Source organism: Pelophylax lessonae (assembly GCF_965119305.1).
Source record: "Pelophylax lessonae genome assembly, chromosome: 1".
NCBI classification, from domain to species: Eukaryota; Metazoa; Chordata; class Amphibia; order Anura; family Ranidae; genus Pelophylax; species Pelophylax lessonae.
In genome coordinates this window covers 352,320,649-352,339,872 of record NC_138768.1, presented here as the reverse complement: position 1 = coordinate 352,339,872, position 19,224 = coordinate 352,320,649, and the positions used below count along the sequence as shown (strand labels likewise).

At 42.0% G+C, this 19,224-nt stretch overlaps 1 protein-coding gene across 1 annotated transcript in view; it reads right to left on the bottom strand.

Annotated features, from left to right (window-relative positions):
* The window catches only part of SLC28A3 (solute carrier family 28 member 3), a 114,110-nt gene extending 106,310 nt beyond the window's left edge, over positions 1–7,800 (bottom strand). Inside the window, exon 1 of the mRNA XM_082265603.1 lies at positions 7,610–7,800. Coding sequence (XP_082121729.1) covers positions 7,610–7,669 — 60 coding nt within the window. The 5' untranslated portion in view covers positions 7,670–7,800. The remainder of the gene's footprint in view (positions 1–7,609) is intronic.
* Positions 7,801–19,224: the final 11,424 nt, after the last annotated feature.

Sequence of the window (19,224 nt, the reverse complement as noted above, 5' to 3'; positions counted from 1 at the left end):
ATTGGTGGCAGTGTTTACATACAGGATCACTCTTCAAGGTGACGGATGGTGGTGACACTCACCTTGATATTATCACATTTGCTGGACTTATTATGTTAGAAACACTCTATTTGGATTATCACATTTGCTGTGGACTTTCATGTATGATTTAGCGCAACTTAACCACTTGCCGACTGCCTAACGACGATTTACGTCGGCAGTCAGCCCCTCACAGGCAAAGGGACGTAGGTCTAGGCTGTCCAAGGTGGGGGAGGCGGCCTAAGAAGGCAGAATGACGTCACAAAAATATCGGCAATATCGGCCAGTTCCAGGGCCGATACTGATATATCGGGGAAAGTGCATATCGGCCGCCGTTATATCAGACTTGCTGATAATCGGTCTATCCCTAATTCATATACAATGCCTTCTCCTCTTTTGCACTTTCAAATACATACAAAATGTTTTGTGATCCTGCCAGGTTTCTACAACCAGCACTGCTTCCTATCTTCACTTTTCACTTCCTACTAAGACTGGGAACAATGGCAGATGCACCATGTGCCTGCAGACTTACCAGCCCCCAGGCATTAATGAGAGCGTTAAAGTATTATAATAATGTAGAGTCTTATTAGAATCTGATCAATATAAGTATGCTGCTGCAAAACATCCCTTGGCTTGGGGTTGCTTTTGTCCCCATCTGCTACAGAAAGGGTGTGACAAGTGCGTTTAGGCAGTCAATGACAGCCTGCATAAGTAGGGAATGCAGCAAAGGATGACTGGACACATCTGGGGTTGATTCACTAAAGGCGAATAGGTTGTTCACTTTGCAACAGAATTTTCCCTTAGCTTAGTGAATGAGATGATGGTCTGTTGACGTCCATCATCCAATCATGTGCAAGCAAAAATACTATATGTTTTTTTTTTTAATTTCTCACATTATTTTTGCACATAGTTGGGCATTATTTGGAAAGTGAGTTTTTACCAAATTCACCATGCTAAGGAAAAATTACCCTGCAAAGTGTAAATCTCCTTGCAATGTAAACAACCTTTAGTAAATGAACCACACAGTATCAACAAAATAATGACCAAAGCAGCTTTTGTGAATTCAGCAGTTTGCCTTGCTTACCACTATGAGCCACATATGAATCGCACAGTAACTGCATCGCATTCCTGTTCAATCACATGCACTGCTCAAATTGCACTGCATCTGTATCAAAGTTGTGCAATTTTGGAACTGCACTGCAACTGTATGACATGGTCGATTTGTACCATGCAATCCGGTGTAGGCAAACGCACTGCATTTGTGACCTGCGAAAGTGTCATTAGGATTGCCCGGAGACCCACTGCAGATCACAAGGGCAGCATGATTTGAATGCTGTGCCGGAAACATGCACAGATTTTAGGTTTCCTGCACTAAATTCTAGTGTGAACCTCGGCTCAATGGGTTTTAGTTGTCCCAGGGCTTTTTTTCTTTTGAGGGGTGAAATGATCCCTCAAAATGCTGCATCAGTGTATTGTTTAACAATAATCTTCCGATTACAAAAGGAGGTTTCCTTCTTCATAAAGCCCCTTTCACACTTGTGCGATTTTTCCTGCGACTTGAGACTGCAAAGTCACATGACAAGCCATGCTCCATGATTTCCAGTTTATATCTGTGCGACTTCAAGGTGCAATGACTTCAACGTTGTCCCTGCACTACTTTGGACCGATTTTAATTCGTTTTGAGGTCCATAGACATAGGCATTGCTTCAAGTTCAGTCAAAATCGCGTAAAAAATAGGGTAAAATCACGGCAAAAAAATTAGCGGCAAAATCGCAGGACATTTAGGTCGCATACGTGTGAAAGGGGCCTAAATGAAGATTTCCTAAATGATCTCTTTACAGATATACAGCATAAACATGATACAACGTACACTGTATATGTGTATAGTTCTTTCTTAACCGCTTGCCGACTGCGCACAGTATATTTACTGCGGCAGTCGGCCCCGGCCAGGCAGAGTGACGTAGGTCTACGTCGCTCGCCTGTCACTCCTTCCAGAGCCAATAGCGGGCGGGCGCGCGCCCGCTGAGGCGCGCGCCCGCCTCGGCTCGTTCACGGAGGAGTGCGGGAGTGTGACTGGCGGACCCGATGTCCGCCGGTCACACTACGATCGCCGCTACAGCGGGAGAAAGACAGAGCGGCTTGTGTAAACAAGCCACCTGTCAGTTCTCCCTGTGTAAAAGTGAAGATCAAACAGTTCTACTATGTAGAACTGTTGATCTTTGTTTTTACACTAGTAGACCTGTCCCTGCACAGTTAGAATCACGCCCCTAGGACACACTTAACCCCTCCCTGTCCAATACTGTTAACCCCTTCCCTGCCAGTGTCATTTTTGCAGTAACAGTGCATATATATAGCACTGATTACTGCAGTAATGTCACTGGTACCCCCAAAAGTGTCAAAAATGTCAGTCAAGGGTCCGATCTGTCCGCCGCAATGTCGCAGTACCGCAAAAAAAAAATCGCAGATCGCCGCCATTACTCGTTAAAAAAAAAAACACCAAAAATGACAAAAATCTTTCCCTTTGTTAGTAAACGCGATAACTTTTGCGCAAACCAATCAAAATACGCTTTTTGCGATTTTTTTTACCAAACATAGGTAGCGTAAAACAAATTGGCCGAAAATTTTAAAAAATTTTGATTTTTACATTTTTTTTTGGGGGAATTTCATATAAAAAAAAGTGAAAAATATTGTTGTTTTTGCAAAAATTACGCTCTTTTTTTGTTTATAGCGCGTGATCAAAAAATCGCACAGGTGATCAAATACCACCAAAAGAAAGCTCTGTTTGTGGGAAAAAAAGGACGTGAAATTCGTTTAGGTACAGCGTCGCACGACCGCGCGATTGTCCGTTAAAGTCACGCAGTAAAAAATCGCAAAATAACCCCTGGTCTTTTAGCAGGAAAATCCTCCGGTGGTAAAGTGGTTAAGAAGAAGTCACTGGAGTGCTGCGATTCCAAATATTTGTATTTTTCTGCAGATCACTAATTAACCTAATCGTTAAAAACAAGAATCCCTATATTTAAGTAGGACCTATTCCTTTAGTAAAAGTTCACTAGAGCATTTGTTTGCAATTTAATATTTACAAAGCAAGCTGTAATGTTTGACTAACTGCTCACTGCATGTCCTGCATTCTGCCCACTGAAATACATTTTCACTATCTGATTTACAATTATTGTTCTCTGACATGAGTTCCAACATTGCTGATAGATCCTGCTTTGTAATTCTTGTAATAAAGTCACTTAGAGTCACAAGTTACATAGCACTACATTAAGATTGCATGGGCATTATTTTTGGGACACATAAAAATAACACAAGTAGATTTTATAATTACTGTACACATGCAAATGGGAAATGTAATGCAGACCAGGGTAAGGAATTTAAAACTGGCACCTACAGATGCCTGCAAATATTAATAAATAGCTACCTTCAACCTGGAACAAGAAATCTCTGGGGTGTTTTATATGTAACATAGAGAAAATCAAGTCCCAGCCCTCCTCCAACATCTGCTTTCTTAAGGGCCATACACACTATAAGATTTTCTGAAGACTTTTTCCTTCAGATTTACCTTTTCTATGTAGTGCAAAGGCCTGCCTGATTGCATACAAATTGAAAGAGTTTAGGTTTGACCTCATATTTTATGGTTTTGGTAAGTCTAGAGGAAAAAGTCTTCAGAAAATCTTATAGTGTGTATGGCCCATTACTGACCATCAGTAATGTGGAATGGGGTAGGAGGGGCTGGGCTGATGCTCAGTTTTCTTGAATGAACTAAACAATTGCGAACCTCTATATCAGTGACTGCATCAAATTCCTACTGACAGGTTTTATACTGTATGTTTATTGACATGGTGGTATGGATTTACTTAAAAGCCTGTAGATACATACTGTATTTAGTTTAGGATACCAAAACTATCTACGTCAGTGCTGAATGGTACAAAAGTGAAATAGCTGCATGAAATTAAGTATAGATATATGTTATACTACAATAGCTTAAAAACAAAAATGCAGCGCTAAGAAAAACAATATTATAACCAAATGTGTACATAAATGAAAATCTCTATATATATATATATATATATATATATATATATATATATATATATATATATATATATATATAAATACAAAACATATATATTTAGTTAAGGACTTTATATTTGTCAACATGGATCACAATATATCTTTTTCTGCACATTCATTTACAATTTTGATCTTTTTTATGATCATATATGTTATGTGTGTATATATATATATATATATATATATATATATATATATATAATGACAGCTCAAGACTCTGTCACGGTGAAGGTGGTCATTTAAAGCAGTGGTCCTCCACTCCGGTCCTCAGGGCACACGAACAGGCCAGATTTTAAGTATTACCTTCGGGAGATGCAGACTAGAGTACTGCAATCACTGAGCAGCAAATTATATCACCTGTGATGTATTTCAGTTATCTTGCAAACCTGGCCTGTTAGTGGGCCCTGAGGACCAGGGTTGAGGACCACTGATTTAACCACTTAAGCCCCGGAAGATTTTACCCCCATTCCGACCAGGGAGTATTTTGCGATTCGGCACTGCGTGACTTTAACGGACAATTGCGCGGTCGTGCGACGCTGTACCTAAACAAATTTGGCGTCCTTTTTTTCCCACAAACAGAGCTTTCTTTTGGTGGTATTTGATCACCTGTGCGATTTTTTGATCACGCGCTATAAACAAAAAAAGAGCGTCAATTTTGCAAAAATAGCAATATTTTTCACATTTTTTTATATGAAATTCCCCAAAAAAAAAATTTAAAAATCAAAATTTTTTTACTTTTTCGGCCAATTTGTTTTATGCTACCTATGTTTGGTAAAAAAATCGCAAAAAGCGTATTTTGATTGGTTTGCGCAAAAGTTATCGCGTTTACTAACAAAGGGAAAGATTTCTGTCATTTTTGTTGTTTTTTTTTTTAACGTGTAATGGCAGCGATCTGCGATTTTTTTTTTGCGGTACTGCGACATTGGGGCGGACAGATCGGACCCTTGACTGACATTTTTGACACTTTTGGGGTTACCAGTGACATTTCTACAGTAATCAGTGCTATATATATGCACTGTTACTGTAAAAATACACTGGTAGTGAAGGGGTTAACTTTATTTGGGAGGGAGGGGCTGTGTGTATCCCTAGGGGCGTGCTTTCTCCTGTGATTGGCTGGGGCTTGAGCTGTATGGACACTGATCAACGGATCTACATACTAGATCCGAGTGATCAGTATCCTAACAGCAAGGAGAATGACAGGCGGCTTGTTTACACAAGCTGCCTGACATTCTCCCTCTCCCCCGCCGATCGCTGAGTGACCGGCGGACATCGGGTCCGCCGGTCACACGCGCGGGGGGGTCCGTGACCACGCGGGAGCGGGAGCGCGCCTCCGGGGGCGTGCGCTCGCTCCCTAGACCCTCACAAGCTAGTGACGTAGCCCTACGTCACTTTGCCTGTGAGGGGCTGACTGCCGACGTAGATCGGCGTTAGGCAGTCGGCAAGTGGTTAAAGGACACAGAGTGTGCACATTGGCTCTGTGCAGGACTACAGAGGGTAGATGTGCAGTGGAGAAAACTGCTTTTGCAGCTTTCTCCAGGTTTTGGTATTCCTGGATGGGGCTCTGTAGTTTGGCGATTTCATAGTGTCTTGGGAAGGACGGAATCTCCAACTCTGTGTCCATGTTTTGTAGATGACAAGCAGGGTGTGTGCTCAGGTGAACGCAGCCCTTACAATGAAGGCTTAGGAAGACATCATGGCTCCCAGTTGGAGGCTGCTTCATCCAACAGACAGGAGGTCTGTTCATGGGGAGTCAGTGGCTGCAGTTGGCAGCCAGTGCACGTGTGTCTGCAAGAGACAGGTGACGACCTAAGGCCAGAGTAATGCTGCCAGCTTTGTGGAGTTCATGGTCTGGGGACCAGTGAAAAGAGCAGAGTTACTGCTATTGGAAAGCTGAGTAAAAGCGGGAGAGCCAGGTGGGCTAGCATTTTTTAGTTATATATTGACTGGAGAAGAACCCCTACATGGGAAACCTGCGTTTTGGATATTGCTTATTTTGCCTTTTTAATAAAAATGGGCTGCCATGCCCTTAAACCACAGTACTGACTACAGTGAATATCTGAAAAACGCATCTGCCACTGAGCTAATGGTCCCCCATGTTACTATATATATATATAATATATATATGTATATGTATGTGTGTGTGTGTGTGTGTGTGTGTATATGTATATTATATATATATATATATATATATATATTAGTGTGTATGAGATATATATAATGTGTGTATGTACACATTTATTTGTGCCGGGTGTTACAATATTTTTCTTAGCGCTGCATTTTTGTTTTACATTTACTTTGATATGAGTGTTTCAATCAGGATCCAAAAATTTACATTAAAATGGACCATATATATATTAATGTAATTTATGATAAAAGACACTTTGCAGTCGTTTTGTTGGTAACAAAATGTACCATACACCCATGCCTGCATATATAAGCTTAGATAAACACATGTAACTATACCTAAATATTACAATATAAAATAGAATGCATACACACACACACTTCACTGTAAAATTGACACTCTAATTTTGTTCTTGTTTCCTATAGAATGTTTCATGACATGCCTGCCTATGTGAAATGGACATAAATGGCAATAAATTAAAACTCTACAATAGATAAACAGGTATATATGTATGTATATGTGTGTGTGTGTGTATGTATATATATTTATTATGTGTACATACATGTAAAAAAAATAATGTATGTGTATGTAATATATACTCGTGTGTGCGTGTGTGTATGTGTATATATATATATATATATATATATATATATATATATATATATATATATATATATATATATATAGACTATTGTCTTTATTCAACCTCAACTACCATGTAACTATGTTTTATATATATTTAGATAGATAGATGTATTTTTATATATAGACTATTGTCTTTGTTCTACCTCATTATTCAACCTCAACTACTATGTAACTATGTAAGATATATATATATATATATTACACACACACACGGGGAGAAAAATATTTTCTTTTAAATCATAGTTCTATCAATTTTTTCTATCAATGAATGTGTTGTGACAAGTGCAGCATACTGAATATATGCCCTCCCTGTTCCTGCAGCACATGGTAAGTGACATCATTACACACACTGCACACTTCTCTACTAGGGGATGGAAGACAACTCCTCTCCTTGGTAAGCTGACCCATTTGGCAAAAATGATGAATGTACAAGTCATGACAAAGAGCTGGCAGCTTGAAAACACGAAAGCCTTTGGCATTTCATACAGATCTATTGTGTCCATTTTATTTATTATTGTGTTGCTGGCTCACAAAAAACAACACGGACGCACCTGTTTCTCTCTTGCTTAGTACACCTTCATATATACAAGAAAGGTAACTTCATTTTCAATTCATATGTGATACTTATTCCAGCTAATTAAACTTGCTAGTTTGATATTTTACAATCAAAAGCTATACTTTTACAGCTTGATAGAATAACAATATATTAATTTTCTATATTCAGAATGTATGTATAGCTTGACTTACCTGAAAGGCAACATTGCTAAAGCCATTTGCCCCAGCATGCGTTTTGTCATTGAGCTCCATGTCCCTGGCAGCAGCTTTCAGTACAGAAAAGTAAATGTCCAGACTCCAGTGCAATGAAGTGATTGTTGTATAAAGTGAGGACAGAGGTTTACCTGCCCTGCAACCACTCCCAGCTTCTATTCTCTCTCCCTGCTCCACCTATTAAGAAGCATAATTGCTCACGCTCAGACAGATTGCCAAATAATGTAAATTGGACATTTGCATATAAAGATGGGAACCAGTGTGTCATGATTTCTATTCCCGGCTGTAAAAAGGATTTGATTCTAAAAGTCACGTACAAGTAAAAAGGTTCACTTGCAAGTAACTTGTGCAAATGTTCACTTTCATCACTTAGTGGTTTTCATCAGAGCTGGATGTTTCCAAATAAGGAAATGCAATAACACACTTGTGTTCACACACACTAGAATTGTCATCAGAGCACACAGAATATTACCCATCAATCCCTAAATGTATAAAGGGTCACTGGTGATTCTACCCATAAACATCAGCAATAAGATATACACTATATTACCAAAAGTATTGGGATGCCTGCCTTTACACGCATCCCACTCTCCTCCAATGATCAGACTTATCCTGATAAGAAGCACAGCCATTCACTGGGAAGATCAGTGTTCTGCTCATGATTGAGGGTTTACATACTGGGGGTTTAGACGCACTATATTGTCAAAGATATGGGGACACCTGCCTTTACACACATGAACTTTAATGGCATCCCAGTCTTAGTCCATAGGGTTCAATATTGAGTTGGCCCACCCTTTGCAGCTATAACAGCTTCAACTCTTCTGGGAAGGCTGTCCACAAGGTTTAGGAGTGTGTCTATGGGAATGTTTGACCATTCTTCCAGAAGCACATTTGTGAGGTTAGGCACTGATGTTGGATGAGAAGGCCTGGCTCGCAGTCTCCACTCTAATTCATCTCAAAGCTTTTCTATCAAGTTGAGGTCAGGACCAGGCAAGTTCCTCCACCCCAAACTCACTCATCCATGTCTTTATGGACCTTGCTTTGTGCACTGGTCCAAATCATTTGGTGGAGGGGGGATTATGGTGTGGGGTTGTTTTTTAGGAGTTGGGCTTGGCCCCTTAGTTCCAGTGAAAGGAACTCTCAGGCGGCAGCATACCAAGACATTTTGGACATTTTCATGCTGCCAGCTTTGTGGGAACAGTTTGGGGATGGCTCCTTCCTGTTCCAACATGACTGAACACCAGTGCACAAAGCAATGTCCATAAAGACATGGATGAGCGAGTTTGGGATGGAGGAACTTGACTGACTTGCACGGAGTCCTAACCTCAACTTGATAGAACACCTTTGGGATGAATTAGAGTGGAGACTGAGAGCGAGGCCTTCTCATCCAACATCAGTGCTGGACCTCACAAATGCACTTCTGGAATAATGGTCAAACATTCCCATAGACATTCTTCTAAACCTTGTGGACAGCCTTCCTAGAAGAGTTGAAGCTGTTATAGCTGCAAAGGGTGGGCCAACTCAACATTGAACCCTACAGACTAAAGGCCCGTACACACGATAAGAAAATCTGTAGGGAAAATTCGTCCGACTACCGATCTGCCGATTTTCGGATTGTTAGTATGGTGCTTTCGACAGCCGACTCCGACTTTTCGGCTGACAAAATCCTGGTGTGCAGGCTATATAATTTTTATCGTCCGTCAAAACAACGTCCGATTTTCATCTCATTAGTACAGATTTTGACGGAAAAAAATTTTAAGAGCAAGACTAGGCATGCTCAGAGACGAAAGAACAAATATAAAGCAATCCAACACATGACATCACTTCTGAACCTTTAGCTCAAGAAAAAGGCATCCCTTAAAATTCTATTAATATCTTCACACTGCTCCACTTTCATTGTGATGTTAAAAATCTTGCTTGCTGCATTTTTGGACAGTTAAAAAAAACGCACCTCCCTGATGAAATGCATTAAAAACGCAGCCAGAACGCATTAATAACGCACCGTGTTATGTTTCTGATGCAGTTTTTGAGTCATATGACCTATGAAAAACACACCATAAGCGCATAGGCATTTTCGGGCCCTTATCTGCACCTTTTTGTCTATTGGCAAAAATGCGTAAAACATAATTTTTCACCGATATGTTTCGGCAGCCAACATTTCTGTGTATCTCTAGTTAATAAATAGAAAAGTCTATTATATTTACTTTTTTTTTTACATTGCTTCAGTTTACTTCCTGGTTTCTTGCCTGGGAAAATGATGCCATAAATCCCAGGTGTCTTCAGGAGGAGAGAAGGTGAGGAGGGTTTTCCCAGCTAAACACACTCATCTGCCTGCATACCTGAACTAAGGGCAGATGGATTCCAGGAAGTTAATGCTACATGAATCATTTGCCCTTACTCAAGATGGCCACGACCAGAAATGCCAGGGGGCGGTTCAATGTGATTTCTCATAAAGTAAGATGTGGAAAAATGGAGGGATGGGGGAGTGTACTTTGATTATTAAAAATTGTTTAACCACTTCCATACCGCGCGATTTCCTGCACTTAGCTCCTACATGTAAAAATCATCATTTTTTTGCTAGAAGATTATTTGGAACCCCCAAACATTATATCTTTTTTTTTTTTTTAGCAGAGACCCTAGGGAATAAAATGGCGGTCATTGCAACTTTTTATGTCACACAATATTTGCGCAGAAATTTTTCAAACGCGTTTTTTTGGGAAAAAAAACTTTTATGAATTAAAAAAAAAAACACTAAAGTTAGCCCAATTTTTCGGTATAATGTGAAAGATGGTACGCCGAGTAAATAGATACCTAACATGTTACGCTTTAAAATTGCACACACTCGAGGAATGACGCCAAACTTCGGTACTCTATGGGCAACGCTTTAACATTTCTTACAGGTTACCAGTTTAGAGTTACAGTGGAGGTCTTGGGCTAGAATTGTTGCTCTCGCTCTAACGTTCGTGGCAATACCTCACATGTATGGATTGAACGCCGTTTACATATGTGGGCGCAACAAATGCAGTGTGCGAGCACGCGGGGACGGGGCACTTTACATTTTTTTTTTGTTTATTTTATTTATATTTTTTTATTTTTACACTTTCCGTTAATTTTTTTTGGATCACTTTTATTCCTATTACAAGGAATGTAAAAATCCCTTATAATAGGAATAGTGAATGACAGGTCCTCTTTATGGGGAGATCTGGGGTCAATAAGACCTCAGATCTGTCTTACAGGCTAGAAAACCTGAAATAAAAAAAAAAAAAAACGATCTTGGCTATTCTGCCGAGATCAGTGCAGTATTGAAAACTGCCAGGCAATGTGTTATGGCCAATTAACCACTTGGCAGCAGGGACTCTTGATGCACAGGTCAGGCGGCTCCGATTTCCGCCTGACACCGGGGATCACTCCCCACAGAGAGAAGGACGATCGGCTGTTGTAAACACAGCTGACCGTTCTTCTCCCTGGAATGATCATAGAGCACCTGTGATCCTTCTATATAGGATCACAGGTCTCTATGATCATTTCACAAGCCCTGCCCCCATACAGTTAGAATCACTCCCCTAGGCTCACATTTAACCCCTTGATCACCCACAGTGTTAACCCCTTCCCTGCCAATGGCATTATTACAGTAACAGTGCATATTTTTAGCACTGATTACTGTAGTTATGTCACTGTTCCTCCCAAAAGTGTCAAAAATGTCAGTCAGGGGTCCGATCTGTCCTGCTAAAAATCGCAGATCCCTGCCATTAATAGTAGAAAAAAAACAAAACAATAAAAATGACATAAATCTTTCCCGTAGTTAGTAGACGCGATAACTTTTGCGCAAACCAATCAAGATACGCTAATTACGATTTACCAAAAATATCTAGCATAAAAAAAATTGGCCTAAAATGGTAAAAAAGATTTTTACATTTTTTTTTTTTTCAGGGAACGTTATATAGCAGAAATAACAGAATTGTCACTCTTTTTTTGTTTATAGCGCAACAAATAAAAATCGCACAGGTGATCAAATACCACCAAAAGAAAGCTCTGTTTGTGGGAAAAAACGAACATCAATTGGATTTGGGCACGGCGTCGCACGACCGCGCAATTTTACATTAACGTAACGCAGTGCCGAATCGCAAAATATGGCCTGGTCATTAAGGGGAAAAATCTTCCGGTCCAGAAGTGGTTAACTAACGCATGTGTTTTTGTGTGCTAATGCGTATTGCATTAAGGCAGCCTATTCATTTTAAATGGGCTGTCAATACACGACACCCCAGGAAATGCAGGTGCACCATTTTTCCAAAGCAGAGCACATTAGCACACAGTTGCTGACATCTGTGCATTGTGCTATAACACAGGTGCAATGTGAATATGGTCTAAAAGCAGGATTCACACCTCTCTATGCACTTTTTCATTGTTATGTGCATTATTACCATGTGTTGCCATGTATCTGTAACATCTATTGACAGTCATTTTCATGTACAGTCACTGTCATCAATGGTCAAAAACAATGGCTAACTTGTCTTCATGCATTAAAGTGCAGGTAAATAGGCCAAGTCATTTTGAATGTTGGCATTATTCTGACTTAAAAAGAAAATAGCAAAAACACTATGGCTGGCTTTACACTTCTGTATCTGTTTTCATGCATTTTTTACTGCTTTGTACAGGTGCATGGTTATGTGCTGACATCCCTATAAAACCCTAATAATGAACGTTAAAGCGGTAGTAAAGTCTGCTTTGTGATTTTTATCTACAAGTAAGCCTATAATAAGGCTTACCTGTAGGTAAAATTAATATCTCCTAAACGTGCACCGTTTAGGAGATATTCATCCTAGGATGCAGCAAGTGATGTCACGGTGCATGCGCTCTGAAGATGTCACGGTGCATGCGCTCTGAAGATGTCACGGTGCAGATGACGGATGGTGACGTGGTGACGTGACGGATGGTGTCCTGCAGTATTTCCTCCCAGATCTGGACCAGGGCATCACTGAGCTCTCGAACAGACTGAAATGCAAACTGGCAGCGTCGGATGGACCGAAACATAATGTCCCAGAGGTGTTCTACTGGATTTAGGTCAGGCGAGCGTGGGGGTATTCAATGGTATCAATTCCTTCATCCTCCAGGAACTGGCTGCATACTCTCTCCACATTAGGCCGGGCAATGTCGTGCACTAGGAGGAACCCAGGACCCACTGCGCCAGCGTAGGGTCTGATAATGGGTCCAAGGATTTCATCCTGCTACCTAATGGCAGTCAGGGTGCCATTGTCTAGCCCAGGGATCCTCAAACTACGGCCCTCCAGCTGTTGCGGAACTACACGTCCCATGAGGCATTGTAAAACTCTGTCATTCACAGGCATGACTAGGCATGGTGGGAATTGTAGTTCCTGAACAACTGGAGGGCCATAGTTTGAAGACCCCTGGTCTAGCCTGTATAGGTCTGTGCGTCCCTCCATGGATATGCCTCCCCAGACCATCACTGAGCCACCACCAAACCTGTCATGCTAAATGTTACAGGCAGCATAATGTTCTCCATAGCTTATACAGACCTGTTCACATCTGTCACATGTGCTCAGGGTGAAACTGATCTCCTCTGGGAAAAGCAGACCTGCCAATTCTGGTGTTCAATGGCAAATGCCAATCAAGCTCCACGGTGCCGGGCAGTGAGCACAGGGCTACCCTCATGAACTCTGTTTCTGATTGTTTGGTCAGAGAGATTCACACCAGTCGCCTGCTGGAGGTAAATTTGTAGTGCTCTGGCAGTGCTCACCCTGTCCCTCCTTGCATAAACGAGCAGATACCAGTCCTGCTGATGGGTTAAGAACCTCCTACAGCCCTGTCCAGCTCTCCTAGAGTATCTGCCTGTCTTCTGTAATCTCCTGAATGCTCTTGAGACTGTGCTCAAGGGTGTAGGAACCCACACAAATCTGGGGGGGAGACAGCATTTTTACTCGCCAGGTATATGCTTTTTCAGTAAACTGCGAGAGAGAGAGTGTGTGTGTGTGTGTTTGTGTGCGTGCGTGTGCATGAAAAATCTCAATGATTGCAGAGTGCCCACAGCATTGTACCCCAATGATTGCAGAGTGCCCACAGCATTGTACCCCAATGATTGCAGAGTGCCCACAGCATTGTCCCCCAATCAATGCAGAGACCAGCGTGCGTGTTCCCTTCAACCCAATGCACTTACCTGGCGGCGGCGGCTCGGCTATCGGTGGCGGGAAGGTGAGCGGCTTCTCCCTCGTCCTCTTCTGCGGCGGGAACCGGCGGGCGGCCTCTCCTCTTCTCTGCGGCGGGAACGTGAGCGGCGGAGACGGTGAGTGACTGACGCACGCATCGGCACCGCCCCCATTGCGACGTCAGCGATCGGATGTCCTGGATGATGATTGGTCCAGGCTGGAGACTGGACCAATCACAGCCAGGACATCACGAAGGTGGGGGTGGCCAAGCGCTCTTTCCTGCGCCCAGGTTACGCCCCCCAGAAGGCAGCCAATCGGCGCCTTTCTGGGTCGTAAACCCCACCCTAACAGTAGGTGTTCGGAAGCCGAATGCACTGGACATTTTTACAGCGTAATCAGCACTCTCCAAGTACTAAACTGGGGGGATTTCACCATACCTGTCCCCCCCCGCATTATTTCCTGGGGGGGATGTGTCCCCCCCCCCGTCCCCCCCGGTTCCTACGCCCATGACTGTGCTGGGAGACAAAGCAAAACTCCTGGTAATGCCAGGTATTGATGTGCCATCCTGGAGGAGTTGGACTGTCTGTGTGTAAGATTCTGGTACCTCTGGTACCCTTATTTTCCACTTTTCTTTCAAATATGCGTCCCACCTTTCTAATTAGGTGGTACGCATACACCTTTAAGATGGATGACGTCATCGCCGAGCGCCGCAGAGCGGCTATTTCAACCGCCGGCGTTCTCTCTCACATCGTTCGTTCAACCTGCCGTGTGTCCACATGCTTACAAGCTTACCTTGCTACCGGAACCTCCAGCTATTCCCTTTTACTTGGAAACAGACCGGAACCTCGTTACCGATCCCTGTATCTCGCTACTGGATCACTCCCTTACTACTGGACCCTGCTACTACTAACTTTACTAGTGATAAGTACCCCACAGGGGAATCCTCCATAACCTTACTTACACTATCTACCTCTGCACATAAGGACTGTTACTATCTATGCATACTAATTCTATCATCTGCACTGTTACATAGATTGCTAGCTCTTGAGTCTACTACCATCTATCCTTGCACTGGGTTAGTCTATCCTGTATTTGTCATCTGCTGTCCTTACCACCTGTTACCATACTCGATTACTAACCTATCTGCATTCTACCTAATACCATCTAATACTCTCCTGAACAATTCTATCAAGTGCTTGCCATCTCTGTCACTGTTCACACCTGTCCCTTCAGCACATCATCTTCATACTGTTATATACATCCTATCACTCCAGGAACATCTTATTGAGTGTGTATATCTGTATGCTGAAGCTGACAAGCCCACAGTGATGAGTCTGGAGAGTTGGATCTGGTTATTCAACACATCTCTACATGACTACTGAGTGGAGATTCTGCAGCTGCAAATCCAGCCTACTACAAAAACGCAGGAGCGTTACAGATTGAACGAACCTTAAAAATGGATTCAGCAGAATTACCCACTCAAGTGACACAATTAACACAACAAGTAAATGCATTAATGCTTGCTCTTACTGAAGTAAAAGAAGAAAATCAGACTCTGATACAGCAGGTAACCCGTCTTTCACGGCTCACTGCTGCTCAACCCCCTGAACCTAAAATAAACCCTCCTCTAGTGTTTACAGGTGATCGTAAAAAAATTAGTGAATTCAAAAACGCATGTCAATTACTTTTTTTGTTAAAACCTCGTACATACCCTACTGATCAAATTAAAGTCTGTACCGTTATCTCATACTTAACGGGTGACCCACGGGCCTGGGCAGACTCTCTCTTTGAGAAAAATTATCAGCTTCTGAACTCCTATTCTTTATTCCTAGCGGAACTCGCTAGTTTATATGATGACCCCAACAGGCAGAGTACTGCTGATATTCAATTGAGGGCTTTAAAACAAGGAAGGAGACCTGTAGAAGACTTTGTAGCTGAGTTCAAAAGATGGACCCTTGATTCAGGGTGGAAAGATACATCTCTGCGAACTCAATTCAGACTCGGCTTGTCAGAAGCTGTTAAAGACGAGCTCGCCTGAGCGGATTTACCTGGCACCTTGGATGCCTTAATACAACTCAGTATCAACATCGACAGGCGACTGCGTGAAAGAAGGGCTGAGAAAATGGGAATGCCATTGTCTAGTCCTTCTCGGATTTCGGCCGTTGACCCTACTCCCATGGAGGTAGGAACCATACGCCCACCTTTATCAACTACTGAACGAGCCAGAAGAAGATCCAGAAACCTCTGCATGTACTGCGCATCCCCGGATCATTTGATAAGCGTCTGTCCCCTTGTCCGCAAAAAAGAGGGTGAGTGTTCACATGTTTTGCTAGGAGGATTAACGACTTCCTTTTCTAACCCCTATCTCTTTGTTCATTTGACATTACAGTGGGACCAGACTAGGATTACCACCAAGGCTACGATCGACACCGGATCTTGTGGAAACTATATTGATACATGTTTTGTTACCTTAAATAAAATACCTATTATTTCAAAACCTAAACCTGTTTCTGTTAGTTTCATTAACGGTATCCCACTATCTTCTGGTCCAATCACCAACCAGACACAAGCACTCCTCGTTACTACTAACGAGTCTCATATGGAGACCACCACTTTTGATATACTATCCTCACCCCATTTATCTATTATTTTGGGACTCCCCTGGTTACACACACATCAACCAATCATAGATTGGAAAAAACGGACTTTGTCTTTCCCTTCTCACTATTGTGAGATTACGTGTAACCTCCCATCTTATGGAAAGATCCTGTCTGTGGTGTCAGATGAGATTGCACCACTATGCTATCAGGATCTGTCCGAAGTATTCCTTGAAAAAAATGCCCAAATGTTGCCTCCCCATAGGGATTATGATTGCACTATCGATCTACTCCCTAACAGCAAATTGCCTTTCGGTCATGTTTATCCTCTTTCACAGGATGAACTTTCTCATCTCAAGGAATACTTGGATGAGAATTTGACAAAAGGGTTCATCAGACCCTCTACTTCTTCCACAGCTGCAGGACATTTTTTTGTCCGCAATAAGGATTCAAGTCTTAGGCCTATTATCGATTATAGGCAATTAAATACGATTACAATAAAGGATCGCTATCCTTTACCGCTCATCCCTGAACTCATTGAACAAGTGCGTGGGGCTACTTACTTCTCTAAATTAGACCTGAAAGGGGCATACAACCTAATCCGAATCCGTGACGGAGATGAGTGGAAAACAGCATTCAGAACCAGATACGGATTATTCGAATATCTTGTGATGCCATTCGGGTTGTGTAATGCTCCCGCAGCCTTCCAAAGGTTCATAAACGACATCTTTAGAGACTTACTTGATGTCTGTGTTGTAGTATATCTGGACGATATACTTATCTATTCTCGATCTCTCTCTGAACATATAAAACATGTAAGACTTGTGTTATCCAGATTACTCACACACAATCTATACGTGAAATTAAAAAAATGCCTATTTCATAAAGAAGAAATATTATTCCTGGGATACATCCTATCCAAAACCGGAATTAAGATGGATATGAGCAAGATATCCTGTATTCTGGACTGGCCTATACCAACAACTCGTAAGGCATTACAGGGATTCCTTGGATTTTCAAACTTCTATAGGAAGTTCATCAATAACTTTTCTGCCATTGTGAGACCTCTCACACAATTGACAAGTATAAAGAAACCATTCAAATGGTCAGAAGAAGCAAATCGAGCTTTCTGCTTGTTAAAATCAAGCTTTACTTCTGCTCCTATACTACGCCATCCAGACCCATCCCTCCAATATATTCTGGAGGTAGATGCGTCAAATATGGCAGTAGGAGCAGTTCTCTCCCAAAGACCAACAAATACTTCACCACTCCACCCAGTTGCTTTCTTTTCAAAATCATTAAGCAGCCCAGAGGTGAATTTCCCAGTGGGTGAAAAGGAGTTGCTTGCCATAAAACTGGCACTGGAGAGTTGGCGACATCTACTTGAGGGTACCCGGTTACCAATATTAATATATACAGATCACAAAAACCTTCAATACCTCCAGACTAACAAAACTCTCTCCCACCGGCAGGTACGATGGTCATTATTTTTCCTAAGATTTAACTTCTTAGTGACCTACACGCCTGCAGATAAAAATAAAAAAGCGGATGCGCTATCACAATTAACCGAAGATAACTGCGCTGAAATCCCTTCTATTCCTATAATACCCTATGAACGTATTATTGGGGTTGTTCGTTCCCTGAAGGAAGAGATTTTGCACAGTATAAGATTGGATTCACCTCCACCACAACTAAATACTGATGCAGAAGGCTTCCTCTATTACAACGACAAACTCTACATACCCCCTACTATGCGCACCAAGATCTTGGAGTCTTCACATGATGTGCCCATGGCAGGACATATGGGTATGACGAAAACCCTTAATTTGCTTACTAGGCAGTTTTGGTGGCCTGATATGAAGACGTCTGTACAAAAATTTGTATCTTCATGTGACATCTGTGCAAGGTCCAAAATTGACACTACAAAACCATCTGGTCTACTCTGCAGTCTACCAATACCCCAGGTTCCATGGGAGGTTGTATCCTTAGACTTTATAGTAGAACTACCACCTTCTAAAGGATTTAATACCATTCTAGTGTCAGTGGACCACCTGACAAAGATGGCACATTTCATCGCTATCCGTAGACTACCTTCAGCCAAACAAACAGCGGAACTACTGATGAAACATGTGTTCAAGTTACACGGAATACCAAAGACTCTTTTATCCGACCGTGGTTCACAGTTCATCTCCAAATTTTGGCAAGCTCTTTGTCAAATATTACGGATTGAGCGAAAGCTCACTTCTCCCTACCACCCTCAGACCAACGGACAGACTGAAAGAGTCAACCAGTGTATAGAACAATATCTGCGTTGCTACACATCATACCTACAGGATGATTGGGTGGACCTTCTCCCTCTCGCGGAATTTGCTTATAACAACGCAACCCACAGTACTACTAAGCAAAGTCCGTTCTACTTGAACTATGGGTTTCATCCCACACTTCTTCCACCACGCATCCTACCATCAAGTAACCCAGTAGCCTCAGACTATCTTACCCAAATAAAGGACTCTCTGGGTTTACTTAATACCACTATCTCACACGCCCATAGCCAACAAAAGAAGTACTACGACCTACGTAGAAGACCTTTTCCTCAGTATGCTATTGGGGACCTCGTTTTGACAAGAAATTTAAGATTAAAGATCCCTAGCAAAAAGCTTGGACCTTTATTTCTGGGACCCTTCCCAATTAAGAAACTTATTGGAAAAGCTGCAGTACAGCTCACCTTACCAGCAGATCTCAAGATCCATCCCATCTTCCATGTGTCGCTACTGAAACCCCATGTTCCTAATCAGGGAATAAGGCCTACCATCTTGCCTCCACCTCCAGTACAAGT